This window comes from Archocentrus centrarchus, chromosome 22 (assembly GCF_007364275.1).
Source record: "Archocentrus centrarchus isolate MPI-CPG fArcCen1 chromosome 22, fArcCen1, whole genome shotgun sequence".
Taxonomy (NCBI): Eukaryota; Metazoa; Chordata; class Actinopteri; order Cichliformes; family Cichlidae; genus Archocentrus; species Archocentrus centrarchus.
The window spans coordinates 1,376,370-1,391,498 of record NC_044367.1 but is presented as its reverse complement, the minus strand read 5'-3'; the positions used below and the strand labels follow the sequence as shown (position 1 = coordinate 1,391,498).

The window sequence follows — 15,129 nt, the reverse complement described above, 5'->3', positions numbered from 1 at the left end:
CCTGACCGAGCACGCATACGTCAACCTGCGGCTGTGCGTCATGACGTAGGCAGGTTGAGAAAGCTCGTCGACGATCAACGAACACGTTTCAAACTCTCCATCCATCAACAGGCGTTTAATTGGCATGGGTTCTTCTGTGCAAACAACTTCTCTCCGCAAATATGTTACATTTGGAATAATGCCAACATTGTTTATAAGAACAAGTCATTATTTTACAATACATGGTTTAACAATGGTATTTTACTTGTGAGTCGGCTATTTAACAAGAATGGATTACTAAACAGTTACTCCGAATTCCCTGCAAGGTACAAGATTCCCATCAGCCTATAGAATATTAGATTGTATTTGATGCTATCCCTTCTGGTCTTCATACGCTTTTTAAAACCAGTAGTCCCTTAACACTAAGGGTAAAATTTGTTTTTCTTCTATAAAGGCACCAAAAATCAGGTCACTGTTTCAGGCAGATCTGGTCTCCTCCCCCTTTGCGACCTTCTATTAATAAATATTTATTAATAAATTTCCCCCCTGATGTTGACTGGAAAAACGTTTGGTCTTTACCTCAGAAGTTCCTTTCAGCAAACAAACCCGAAGTTTCCTTTAAGCTGCTCCACAGGGTTTATCCAGCGAAAGTTTTCTTAAACAAGTTTAAATAAGGCATAGATAGAAATTGTTCATTTTGTGGGTTACACCTCGAAACCATCTCATAATCATTTTGGTCGTGTGAATTTACCTATAAATTTTGGAAAGATGTTAGTGCATTTTCTAACAATAACATCTTTCAAAATGTCTGCTTATTTTATCACAATGTTATTTTTGGATATTTTGATAGTAAGAACACTGATGCGTCTTTTCTCCTAAATGTTATTTTATTTGCTGTCAGATTTTACATACATAAATGCAAGTTTTCAAATCAAAAACCTAATTTCTTTATTGTTGAATCTGACTTTGAAAAATACATTGCAACCTTATTTCGAATTTAAGAGCAAAAAAGGCTCTTAAAACAATCTGTCTGTAATATACTCCGGGTGTTTATTTGAAAATCCTCTTGTGTTCATCCATTTTATTATGTTTTTTTTTTTTTAATTTCTGTTTGTTTCTTTTTTGTTTTTTGTCTTCTCCCTCATTATTATTACATTGTTGTATAATACGTGTGGGTTTATGATTGTATTGTCACTATTATTTTCTAAATAAAGTCCATCCACCCTCTTGTCCTCTTCAGGGTCGCGGGCGGACTGCGTCTATCCCAGCTGCCATGGGACGAGAGGCGGGGGCCATGTCGCCAGCACCAGCCTGTCGTAGGGTTAACACAGAGAGACAAACAACCATTCACACCTTTGGGCAATTTAGACTCACCAATTAACCTAACCAGCTCACTATATGTTTTTGGGCTGTGGGAGGAAACCCCACGCAAACTCCACACGAAAAGGCCCGGGCAAAGGTAGATTTGAACCCAGACCTTCTAGCTGTGAGTAATTCTGAGCCGCGGTCAAGCTCAGCCGCAGATCAGCTGCCGCTTAAATTTTCTTGCGCTTCTACCTTAAGCTTTATGGTAATGCTCGTCCTTCGTTGCCGATTTCTGTACAGCGGAACAAAAATAACCTGTAGTTACTTTTGATTTATATATGTGTTCGCGTTCTGTAAAACACTATGACATATAACAATAACATTTATTAAATTATGGATTTTAAGACATAGTTGTGGTGTGTGTGTGTTGTTTTGGCGAAATTAAGAGAAGTACAGCCCCAGAAGTCCTATTTTTTTCCCTCAATAAAGATGTTTTCCTTTAGTCGTGTGAAATTTGATTCGCTCTCATTACAAATTTATTCAAGTCTTCATCATGGCCTGCACAGCTGATTTTGCAGACATCTGCGACAGGCTCCAGCCTGACAACCCTCCACCCGCGACGCTTAACCCAATAAGCGATGGATGGATGGATGTGGCTAATATTCATGCAGAAAATCACGAGAAATAAACCCAGGGTCAAGTTATAGGACTGTACAATTGTAATTATAAATTGACAATTCTGAGCCTATTTAATGCACTCAGTCCAGTGTGGTTATATTTTTTATAAGGCCATTAAAGCTTATCATTGATAGCTGACATAAAAACTTTCTGTAGATTCAGCTTCTGCCTTATCCACGCTACCTGGCTGTGAAATTTCATCTAAGGCTAGTTAAGGACTCCATTTAAATTACAGAACAAATCTGCACAAAATTCACCAAGGTTTGTTCAATATGGAAAATATCAAATTAAAAAATTCATAAAAAGTCAGCAATGGAAGTTGACGTGGAAATCTCAACAGATTATCACTCTGGCTGACCCCCTCTGCACGTGGACCCAGTTTCATCACAAATAACTGCAGGAATCCACAGAAATCAAGTAACAAATCCACTCATATTCACCCAGGTCCATTTAATATCCAAAATATTTTAAAATAAAAAAATCGACGCACATGTTTGAGTTTAGTGACGCTGTGACAGCTCACTCCAACTCGTCTTTATGATTATAGACGTAGACGCCCCGCTGAGCGCTGACTCGTATGTCTACGTGGCCGCCATATTGGATGTGGCAAAAATCAACATAGAGGTGCATCACTCAGAGCATTGTGGCGTCGTTCAAACCCTTTTACGGTCGAAACTGGGTCACACGGGCTTACCTTTCACAGGTAAAAGTGAACAATTAGTAGAACAGTAGTACCGCGGTGAAACCAGCCTGCAAACAATGAAAATCTTAATCTTAACTGCATTGCTCCACACTAACTACTCTGATGCAAATAAAGACTGATTGATCTTCCAGACTTTCTGTTTGCTGCTGTCTGCTCATGAGTCTGTTTTTGCATTTATGCTTCTTGGCCCCTTGTTTTTGTGTAATAATACATTTAATTTATAAAGCACTTTACAAAAGTTGGAAATGGCTCTTTTTTTTGTTTTACTTTTTAATCATAAAATTTTATGCTATACTATTTTATTCTATAAAACATGGATCTATAATTCTAGTATAGTTTAATTGCTAAAAGAAAATGAAGTAGATCAGTGCCTATTGCATTGTCCTATTTATTTTAAACATTCTCTTTATTGAGCATTTTCAAAATAATACAAAACACAATAAACAAACAAAACACAAAAGTAGTAATAAAAAAAATAAAATTAAATAAAATTATAACAGTCCAGTACAGTGCATTTACAAATTATTTAAAATATAGCAGTGAAAAATACACCCACAGCACATAGCAATGTCATTATTAAATATAATATTTCAGGCAGATGCCTTCTGAGTTCTCAGGTACTCCAACACGCTGCCAAAATTTTCTGTAAAAAGGTCATTTTGATGGTTAGGAACCTTAGCTTTTCCAAAGAAGTGTAGTCTGATATCAAAGATTTCCATAAATGTATTGAAAGGGACTCATCTCCCACCCATTTGGTCATAACAGCTTTCTGACCTAACATAAGCAAAAAGTGTACAATATCCGTATGTGATCTTACTGATTCAGGGATAGGTCCCAATAAACATAATATTGGATTAGGCTGTAATTGCTGCATGATTATCACACTAACGTCAGTGCATATTTTTTGCCAAAACAGGACAGTGTCTTATTTAATTTGAAATTTTTTTTCATTTTTTGTGTTAAAGATTGTCATTAATAATACTTTAATTGATAAAAAAAATCACTATATATATATATATATATATATATATATATATATATATATAGTATTATATATAAGTATTATTAAAGATTGTCATTAATAATACTTTAATTGATAAAAAAATCACTATATATATATATATATATATATATATAAAAATTCAGAAACCACTGGTAGCTGTAAACACTCCTAAAAACATTAGAAATAGAAACGCTGGCTTGATGCTGCACCCTAAACATGCGTGGATAATTTAACGCTTAAAGTTACATTATTTTTGGTCCCTGTCAGTTTCCCAGTATATATATTAGTGCATATTTGAATGTGTGGATGAGCCACATTAACTTAAAGAACTTTGCAGAAAGGCGCTTTATGAAGTTCAATCCATTAACTTGGATTAGTTCACCGCGCAGATCTGACACATCCAAAATGATGGACACGCTGACATATCACAGTAACGGGTCCACCCACTCAATGTGTCTATGTCTATATTTATGATGCTCCATTATTATGGACAACAACAACTGAACACGATGCATTTAATACCAGGTCCAGTGATTAGCCCTCTGCCTCACAACAACAAGGTCTTGGGACTGAATGCAGTCTGGGTTCTCTCTGTGTGGAGTTTACATGTTCTCACACGTGTCTGTGTTGGTTCTCTCTGGGTACCCCAGCTTCCTCCAGCAGTGTAAAGACATTCAGTTCAAGTTTATTTATATAGCACCAAATCACAACAACAGTCACCTCAAGGTGCTTTATATTGTAAGATAAAGACACTACAATACTTACAGAGAAAAGCCAACAATCAAACAACCCTCTTAGAGGAAGCACTTGGTGACAGTGGGAAGGAAAAACTTCCTTTTAACAGGAAGAAACTTCCAGCAAAACCAGGCTCAGGGGCGCCCGGGTGGCCTAGTGGTGAAGCTACTGAGGAAAAAAAAAAAAACGGGCTCAGGGAGGAGCAGCCATCTGCTGCGACCAGTTGGGGGTGAGGGGAGAGAGACACTCTGTGGAAGAGATCTAGAGATTAATAATAACTAATGATTGAATGCAGAGTGGGGTGTAAACAGAGTAAAAAAAGTGAATGAAAAGAAACACTCAGTGCATCATGGGAACCCCCCCAGCAGCCAAGGCCTATTACAACACAACTAAGGGAGGGTTCAGGGTCACCTGATCCAGCCCTAACTATAAGCTCTATCAAAAAGGCAGCTTTTAAGCCATATTGTGTTTTAACATGGGAGTCTATGGGGATGACTCACTGTGGCGCCTCTGCAGGACGGTAGAGGAACTGCAGTTTTTGCTAACTGGTCATCTGGCTTCATGGACAGATAAAGCTGGGTATTATCTGCATAGTAATGAAATGTATGCAATGCTTTCTAATAATACTGCCTAAGGGAAGCATGTATAATGTAAAAAGTGTTGGCCACTGTTTGCTCACATGACCAAACTGGACTCTATAAGATACGATTCAAACCACTGTAGCACAGTTCCTTTAATACGGTTACCTTCACTCGTGCTGTTTGTGCACGATGAACTCTGAATCCTGCCTCAAACTCCTCAGATGAACCTGTGCAGATTAAAACTAAAGAGTTTTTGAATTACATTTACAGACATATACATTTCTGTTTTGGTTTAACTACACTCATAAACATCACCTTTTGGAAAGCATCCAGGCAGCATACAGAAACACACACAAAGTCCAGAAGATAAACTTTTTATTTATGAGTGACCTGAACAGTATAAGAGCATTTCCTGCTGATTGCCTTCAAACATTTACTATCATTTTCTCTGGATCTGATTGAGCTCCTGTACATCTCCCTGGGTCAGTGATCTGTCTCACTGCACGGTCTCCATGTTGACCATGGACAGCGTGAGGTCATTGTAGATGTTGAGTCGCTTGATGTCTCTCAGGTTGGTGAGTCGATGCTTGAACTCCAGCAGGTGAGAGTTGTTGACAGCCACCTTAAACTCTGTGTTGGTGCACAGGATCTTTATCTGGAAGAGAGACATTACAGACAGTTGTCGGCCTTAATCTCCACCTCACCAGACTCAAACTGAGGATTTTTTTGGACATGAGCTGCCTGACCTCGAAATTCTGACCCCGCACAAATGGGAATTTCTGCAGCTCCCTCTCCTCTCTTCCCCATCTGTTGCTGATGCAGCTGTTTCTGACGATCACCTTGTTGCCGCCCTCATTGAAGCGAGGGTTGAAGTGGAAGGCCAGGTCGCGGTCTGTGCCCATATCCACCGTGATCCTGACAAATCGCACAGACTCGGTGAATTACAGACTTTAGTAGAGCTTCTCCTGAATCAGAATCTTATTATTTGGATCAAAAATTCCCAGTTGTTCCTTGTTTTATGTAAGTGTGACACATAGGTGTACTTCTGTTCAAATGGAGCTCCTTCAGCCTGATTTTACTTCACTGAAACAGCGAATAAATGCACAGTGCAAACAAATATGCTGACCTCTGATCGCTCTCATCCTGATTGAGCTGATTCATTTCAGGTTGTCTGTGATGTTAACTACAGGTGATGCTAGTTCTTATGCTCAGAGTAAGACCTGCATCTTTTTTCATTGGTTGTCTTAATCAGAATCAGACTCAGAATCACTTTATTGTGATTATATGTCAAACATATAGCGAATGGCATGCTTACTGTGCGTTCATACCAAACAGGAAGTGATGCTTTTCTGTGGTGTAATTACACCCAGAGTCTGTGCAATGAGGTGACCTGACTGGGTGCGAGGGATTATAGCTCATCTCCTGCAGCCCCAGTTCCTTTAGTGTGACTGATTTGTTGTCTCTGGACTGGATTTTAGGTTGTAAATGACTCAGCTTGTGTTTCTATGTCCAGTTGTCTCTGCTCTACACAAGGCTGCATTTTCTCTTTTCTCTTGTCATTAGTGATGTCATAGCATTTGTACTGACTTGTCAGCATTCGGTTTGATGGTTCCAGCGATGGTGATCAGCAGTCTGTCGTACACTCCTTGGGGCAGAATCTGGTTGTAGGGAACCGCCTGTCAACAAGAAAACAGCTGTTTACCACATCTGTCCCTTTGTCTATCCCTCTGTTTCTGTCTCTCAGTTTGACTCACCAGACTCTGCTGGGGTGCAACAGGAGGGGCAGGTCCAGGTCCGGATGTAGGGCCTGGACTTGGACCCCAAGGTCCCGGCTGGGTGGGGCCTCCAGGCCAGGCAGGGTTGGTAGGCTGACCTCCAGGCCAGGCAGGGTTGGTAGGCTGACCTCCAGGCCAGGCAGGGTTAGTAGGCTGAACTCCAGGCCAGGCAGGGTTAGTAGGCTGACCTCCAGGCCAGGCAGGGTTAGTAGGCTGACCTCCAGGCCAGGTGGGCTGATTGGGCTGGTTTGGTTGACCTCGGGTTTCAGTAAATGTAAAAGTCATTTTCACAAACATTCACCTGTTTATTTACCCTCTAAACATCCACCTGGCCACCACAGACTCATTAAGGGGTTGGGTTTGGTTATCATTCAAACATTTTATAGACTTTTCACCCGTTTGGGAAACCCAAATGGAACCTACAAACAGCAATGCCAGACTTGGTTTGAAAGATAACATCTTCTAGTTCCTGAAAATCTGCCTGCTTAGCATGTGGCTAAACCTTGGGGTTTAGCCACATGCTAGATGGCTTGGGGGATGTAAAGAGGTGAACCTGTTTAATTAAGGCCTCATGAAAATCCTGGTGGTTGTGACTGTCAGAGCTCAGAGGAGAAAAAGTCTTGTTTTTCTGTAGCAGAGCTAAAATAATAATCTGAAATATTTGGATACATGAAAATGAAAACCATCTCTTGTTTTAATTTTTTAATGAAAACATGTGTCATCAGAAAAATTTGGAAAGATGAAATAAAACCTCCTACCTGGCCAGCCAGGCGCATTGGTCCAGACACCTCCTCCACTTGATTGGTTGTCACCATCAAGAGCGTCTGAGAGCTGCAGAGACAGAAGTAAAGAAGTCCTGAACTCCTGTTTTTTCTCAGGAGCTCAGGACTTCTGTCTGTGACTGAAGGCTGCAGAACAGCTTTCGGTCACAGACAGCCTGAATATTTTGCTTGTTTTAAACAGCCAGCATGTTTGACTCAGCCTGCAGTAAGAAGTCGAGTATGTAAAAATCTTCATCTTCAGGACACTGTAGCTTTAATACAGCAGACCCACGTCAGCAGTAACCAGCATCCAAGTGCTTCTCTTCAACTGCATACACACCTTTCCTTCATCCTCCTTCATGTTTACCTCCTCTGTGTTTTTCCTTTCCATCCACCTCTTCGGGGGGAAGAGGAACTTATAAGCATTTCAACTGGTTTCAGATCTGAACTATCAGAAGCATTTCATACATTCAAAGACTTTTATTGGCAAATAAACTAAATGTGTGCAGAGAGTCAGGATTTACACTGTTCACCCTTCTTCTTCATCACTTCTCTCTATAGCACGCTGGAGATCAGCTTCTGGTCCAAATCCTGATTCCTGCCTCAGAACTTCCAGCTGATCCATTTGTTAAGGACTGATCATAGGTTCTGGATGGGATTAAGATCTGGGGAGTTTCCTGGCCATGGATCCAAAATGTTAATTTGATGATCTGTGAGTCACTCAGTTCTCTGTCAAACTGGAAACTGCTCAGACTGTCAACAAACTGCTCCTGGATCAGTGGAAGAAGCTGATCTCCTGCAGAGCTGCAGCAGTTGTGAATAGGAACAGTCAGCAGCGCTCTGCACACATTTGGCTTCTGTGCCAATAAAAAATTTTAGAACATATGAAACACTTTTGATTGGTCTTCAGTCTATCACAGAAACAAAGTTCTTATAACCACTGATGTCCGTGGTTCCAGATTCAGCAGATCTGTTGGTGTTTTTTGGTGGAAAAGTGTGGAACTGATTCGGCAGCACATCAGTGGGAAAGTGACGTTGAAGGACAGTAATGGATGCAGCAGTGCAGGCGACACTGAAGCGAACACGTTTCATAGCATCTATCTGACCTTTGGGCCTGGATGGAAGTTCACTGACTGTCTGAAGTACTGAGTGCATGTGAATGCAGCACGGTTCACACTGAGGGTGTGTTCAGTGACAGAGTCTTCAGGAATGTTCTGTATGAGCTGGCTGGTTTTAAAGAAGAAGTAATAACGCCCTGTTCTCACGCACATGTGCACACACACACACACACACACACACACACACACACACACACACACACACACACACACACACACACAGCAGAGTGTGTAAACTCCTTCTTGTGTTGGATCTTTACAGTCTGGCTGATAAACAGTTGAGTTTTTTGGAGTTTTTAGTTTGAGAAAGTTTTTTCATGTGGTTTAGAGATTTTAGGCTCTCCAGCTTCAACAAGATGTTCAGGAAAATGTGTCCAAAGTACACATTTACTGCTTATTTTAATGCATTTTGTCAAATGAGAGCTGAAGAGATCCTGGCTCATAATATTTGCATATTTAAACCCAACATTTCTGAAAAGTTTGCAGGGTGATGTCTGTGATTTTTTTTTTCCAGTTCCACTGGTGCTGATTTGAATTCTTTGTGTTTTCCTCCTTCATGAAATGTTCACACACTTTTCCTTTCCTGGTTTATAAAAGTGTGAAAACACTGACTTTCCTGCAGAGGAGAAGCAGCGTGTGCTTCATGAGCAGCTTAGCTAGGATCAGATGTTCTGGATGCTTTCTGTCACGCATGTTTATTTTTAGAGAATGAATAACTGAAAGCAAAAGAATCAATTCAACATTAATAAAACCTGAAAGCTGCAAATCAGAAAACATCCACATGAAAGTGTGTGTGTGTTTGTGTTTGTGAGAGAGAGAGAGAAGAAGGAGACTCACGTCCATTCTGCTGTTCTGCAACCTGAAACACACAGACAGGAAGTAGCATTTGAAAAGCAGCAGAAGAAGAAAATAATGTCTGAGGGTGTGGTGGGACGAGTCCTGACATGGAGAGGAAAAAATTCTTAAGTCACAAACTGCAGAAAATCAGTGCTTGATCTCCATCCTCATCTCTCTGCTCATGCTCAGTGATCAGGAAGGGTTTAGATTTTTAAGTCCAGCCCAGCAGCACAGACAGCAGAGGAACCACTGCCTCCAGATCAAAAACAGGACCTAAAGGGAGTAACGTGTGGCAGGTAATTTTAAATGCAATGTTTCTTAATGCTCAACAAATATCAGCAAACACACAAAGTGTGTGTAGTTGAGCTGCTGTATTTCCAGGGAGAGCAAAGAGAGAGAAGTTCACTCAGAGATGGAGAAAGAGGACAGGAGAGGAAGAAGAGAGGCTAGATTTAAAAATAAGCACTGGGAAATAAACTGAAGTATGCTGACTTTGTGTAATTCAAAGATTGTATGAAAATACTGCAGTTTAGTGTGTGATAAACAGATTAGTTTGTTGTACTGTATTTACAGTAAAGCTCTGTGTTAGTGCACAGAGGGTGTGTTCATGGTCAGAGTTACAGGTTACATCAGTGCAGCAGAGATGAGTTTGAATCACAGCTGCTGATGCTGAGATTCATTCACTGAATCCAACATTTCGACAGCCTGTACGCTGTCAGTGTAGGGGATGGAGATCAGCTCAGAGAGCTGTGAAACACTGGGTTACATCTTTGTGAATTCAGCTCATCCACAGAGAGCAGTAAACCTCAGAGCAGCAGCAGCAGGTCAGCTGATCACAACCTGCACACCAACATCATTTACTGGAGCTCATATAGAAAGTTGTGATTCTTCTCCCCATGCAGAGCCACTACAGCTGATCTTAGGGTTCCTCCACCTTCTGAATCCCACTGTAACCCCTGAGTGTCCTCATGTTTGTGTTTAGGTGGAGGCACAGTCACCCTCTACTATGGAGGACACAGAGAACAGAGCTGTGTTTGAATTCTCTTTCACAGTTTGTGTCCTACATAACAGATTCAAGCCGAGTGCATCCATCCATCCATCCATCCATTTTCTTCCGCTTATCCGGGGCCGGGTCGCGGGGGCAGAAGCCTAAGCAGAGAAGCCCAAGCTTCCCTCTCCCCAGCCACCTCCTCCAGCCCATCCGGAGGGACCCCAAGGCGTTCCCAGGCCAGCCGAGATACACAATCTCTACCGTGGGCAATGACAGTGAGACCTGGAGGGGCGTGATTGGGAGGAACGGCCTGCCCGATCTGAACCCGAATGGTGTTTTGTTATTGGACTTCTGTGCAAACCACAGTTTGTCCATAACAAACACCGTGTTCGAACACAAGGATGTCCATAAGTGCACATGGCACCAGGACACCCTAGGTCGCAGGTCGATGATCGATTTTGTAATCGTATCATCAGATCTGCGGCCGTATGTTCTGGACACTCGGGTGAAGCGAGGAGCTGAGCTGTCAACTGATCACCACCTGGTGGTGAGTTGGATCAGGTGGCGGGGGAAGATGCTGGACAGACCTGGCACACCTAAACGTATTGTGAGGGTGCGCTGGGAACGCCTGGCAGAAGCCCCAGTCCGGGAGATCTTCAACTCCCACCTCCGGCAGAACTTCGACAGCATTCCGAGGGAGGCTGAGGACATTGAGTCCGAATGGACCATGTTCCGCACCTCCATTGTTGAGGCGGCTGCTCAGAGCTGTGGCTGCAAGGTGGTTGGTGCCTGTCGTGGTGGTAACCCCCGAACCAGATGGTGGTCACCGGAGGTGAAGGGAGCCATCAAGCTGAAGAAAGAGTCCTATCGGGCTTGGTTAGCCTGTGGGACTCTGGAGGCAGCTGACAGGTATCGACAGGCCAAGCGGAATGCAGCTCGGGTAGTGGCCAAAGCAAAAACTCGGGTGTGGGAGGAGTTCGGTGAGGCTATGGAAAAAGACTTTCGGACGGCATCGAAGCGATTCTGGCAAACCGTCAGGCGACTCAGGAGGGGAAAGCAGTGCTTCACTCACACTGTTTATAGTGCGGGGGGGGTGCTGCTGACTTCAACTGAGGCTATAGTCGGACGGTGGAAGGAATACTTCGAGGACCTTCTGAATCCCACTGACACGCCTTCTGTAGTGGAAGCAGAGTCTGGGGATGAGGGGGATGACTTGACCATCACTGGGGGTGAGGTCACTGAGGTAGTTAAACAACTCCTTGGTGGCAGAGCCCCTGGGGTGGACGAGATTCGCCCTGAGTTCCTGAAGGCTCTGGATGTTGTAGGGCTGTCTTGGTTGACACGCCTCTGCAACATCGCGTGGAGATCTGGGGCAGTGCCATTGGATTGGCAGACCGGGGTGGTGGTCCCCATCTTTAAGAAGGGAGACCGGAGGGTGTGCTCCAACTTTCGGGGGATCACACTCCTCAGCCTCCCCGGTAAGGTCTATGCCAGGGTGCTGGAAAGGAGGGTGCGTCCGTTAGTCGAACCTCGGATTCAGGAGGAACAATGCGGTTTTCGTCCTGGTCGTGGAACGCTGGACCAGCTCTTTATCCTCTCAAGGATATTCGAGTGTGCGTGGGAGTTTGCCCAACCAGTCTACATGTGCTTTGTGGACTTGGAGAAGGCATTCGACCGTGTTCCTCGGGGTGTTCTTTGGGAGGTTCTGCGGGAGTATGGGGTGTCTGGCCCATTGTTGCGGGCCATTCAGTCCTTGTACAACCACAGTGAGAGCTTGGTCCGTATAGCCGGTAATAAGTCGGATTCCTTTCCTGTGGGTGTTGGACTCCGTCAGGGCTGCCCTTTGTCACCGATTCTGTTCATAATTTTTATGGACAGAATTTCTAGGCGTAGCCAGGTGGCGGAAGGCTTCTTCCTTGGTGGCCTCAGAGTCACATCTCTGCTTTTTGCAGATGATGCGGTTCTGTTGGCTTCATCACGGGGGGGCCTCCAGCTCGCAGTGGAACGGTTCGCAGCCGAGTGTGAAGCGGCTGGCATGAGAATCAGCACCTCTAAGTCTGAGGCCATGGTCCTCAGCCGGAAAAGGGTGGAGTGCCATCTCCGGCTCAGGAACGAGTTCTTGCCTCAAGTGGAGGAGTTTAAGTATCTCGGGGTCTTGTTCACGAGTGATGGGAGAAGGGAACGGGAGATCGACAGGCGGATCGGGGCTGCTTCTGCAGTGATGCGGACGCTGCACCGGTCCGTCGTGGTGAAGAGGGAGCTTAGCGTAAAAGCGAGGCTCTCGATTTACCGGTCGATCTACGTTCCTACCCTCACCTATGGTCACGAGCTTTGGGTAGTGACCGAAAGAATAAGATCGCGAATACAAGCTGCAGAAATGAGTTTCCTTCGAAGGGTGGCTGGCCTCTCCCTTAGAGATAAGGTGAGGAGTGCGGCCATCCGGGAGGGGCTCGGAGTAGAGCCGCTGCACCTCCACATCGAAAGGAGCCAGTTGAGGTGGCTCGGGCATCTGATTAGGATGCCTCCTGGCCGCCTCCTGGGTGAGGTGTTCCGGGCATGTCCCACCGGGAGGAGGCCCCGTGGTAGACCCAGGACACGCCGAGTGCACTCATTAGAATTAAAATTTACATTGGAATAACATTTGTGTTCTCATGTAATATATAATGAGGTAATATATAATTAGCTTTATACAAAAATAGCTGGTAGAAACGTCCTCCAAAGAGCTACTTTTACTTTCTTACTCTGAGTACATTTCAAAGCCTGTACTTTACTTTTACTTAAGTAAAAGTAAAGAAGTTGAACCAGTACTTCGACTTTTACCAAAGTATTTTTTAACACAAGTACTTGTACTTCTACTTAAGAACAGAATGTCAGTGCTTTTGCCACCTCTGATTGTTACCAATACATATATAATTGTTACCAGTGCATAGTTACCAAAGCACAGATAATTGTTACAATGCACAGATAATTGTTAGCAGTGCACACATAAATGCTACCAGTGCATAGATAACTGTTACAAATGCACACATAAATGCTACCAGTGCACACATAAATCACCCCCTGGTGATCAGAGGTCCCCTCCGTCCCGTCCCGTCCCCCCCCCCCCCCCCCCCCCCCACGTCTATGCTTATCTGTGCAGGTTTGTGGTAGAACCTGCTCTAACTGTAATTTTCAATTTGCAATGACAACACTCTGCTCTGCTATTTCCAGTTTCCTTAAACTGCAGCCAAATACTACTTCTTTTATGGGTATCACTCATTCATGTGTTTTTTGCACCGCTATATCCCGCCGTCTTGCTGTCTGTACCTGGACTACGCCTATGCATGGTGGAAAATCCCCCCCCCCCGTCCCTCCTTTAACATAATGGTATAATCCCATGTCCCCTTGTGTGATTGGCTGCATGGTGTGCCCATCAGTTCAAATTCAGTACCAAGCATCGGCTCTTAGAGCCGGCTGTTTTGCGAACGACACATCACTACTTCCTCACGGTCTCTAACCAGGGATCTTTCACGTTAGACCACTGCACTATAACATTAATAACCTAGTTTATGGTGTATTTTCTGGCTGTTTATACATTTAGTTTGATGTAGTGGTTTGCACTGTCACTTAGCAAGCAAAAGGTTGCTGGTTTGATTCCAGCTGGAGACACAAAGCCCTCCAGGGTTGCATCAGGAAGATCATCTGGTGTAAAACACGCAGAACTTCCTGGTGTGACAAGGAGCGCTTTGTCTGCACGTTACTGCACTTTTGTTTCAGGGTTTCTTGTATGTTCTTTGAATTTTTCCATATTTGTCAGTCTACTAAATGTGCTTTGAGTGTTCTCTCGTGTCCTCTGGATATTTTGGAATATTTTGCTGATATTTTCGGAATGTTTTCTCCATTGACACATTTACTGTGCGTGCTGTTTTCTGCATGTCCCTGTGGTGTTGTGTTGACAGTGGGTGCGGCTTTCTCACGCTAAACAAACAGCAGCCTGCAGCACACTCGATGACACCCATGTCAGCAGACCTTTCTGTCAGCTCTGAGCTGGAATCAAAGAGACGTCTGTTCCTCGGTATAAATAAAGCTTAAATGAAAGGATCCATGGTCAAACCGCCCTGAATAACATACATGAAACTTCACAGATCTGAGTTTAGCAACTTCCTCTTTTTCTGCGCAACAAACTGAATCACCAACGGTTTCAGGTCCCTCACCAGTTTCCTGTGTGCCTTTCTGCTTTGATTTGAGCGTCAGAGGAAGAGGAGAAACTCTGCCAGGTTTAAACTAATGTCTGAGTCAAGCTGAGGATGAAGAAGAGAAAGGAGACATACCTGAGTTCACCTGAGCGCTGTAGACTAACACAGACTGAAACAGGAGATGCTTTTTTAGTCCTGAGCCTCGCCCTGCTCCTACATGCAGACCACACCCAGCCCTCCCCCCAAAACACACACACACACACACACACGCACACACACACACACACACACACACACACACACACACACACTCCTGCTGGGTGTGTTTTTGATTTTCATGAATACTAGAGTGCCAATAAGAGTTTTTCTTCAGCACACGGTTTTTCTAAGGATCAGACGTGTTTTCCAACACTGGTTCCTGGAAGTTTCACCCCGCCTCATATCATGGCTGGTGTTTTTTTTCCCGTTTCATGGATCAGGACTGGAAG

The 15,129-nt window shown here is 43.7% G+C and overlaps 1 protein-coding gene across 1 annotated transcript; it reads right to left on the bottom strand.

Moving 5' to 3' along the window:
* Positions 1–5,348: 5,348 nt before the first annotated feature.
* Positions 5,349–14,895, bottom strand: lgals3b (lectin, galactoside binding soluble 3b). The gene is made up of 7 exons (XM_030718829.1): positions 14,777–14,895; positions 9,476–9,497; positions 7,518–7,590; positions 6,739–7,016; positions 6,572–6,660; positions 5,731–5,899; positions 5,349–5,639 (listed from the first exon to the last, which is right to left on the bottom strand). Exons 2-7 carry the CDS (start codon positions 9,479–9,481, stop codon positions 5,481–5,483), a joined length of 774 nt encoding a protein of 257 aa, XP_030574689.1. The 5' UTR covers positions 9,482–9,497; positions 14,777–14,895; the 3' UTR covers positions 5,349–5,480.
* Positions 14,896–15,129: the final 234 nt, after the last annotated feature.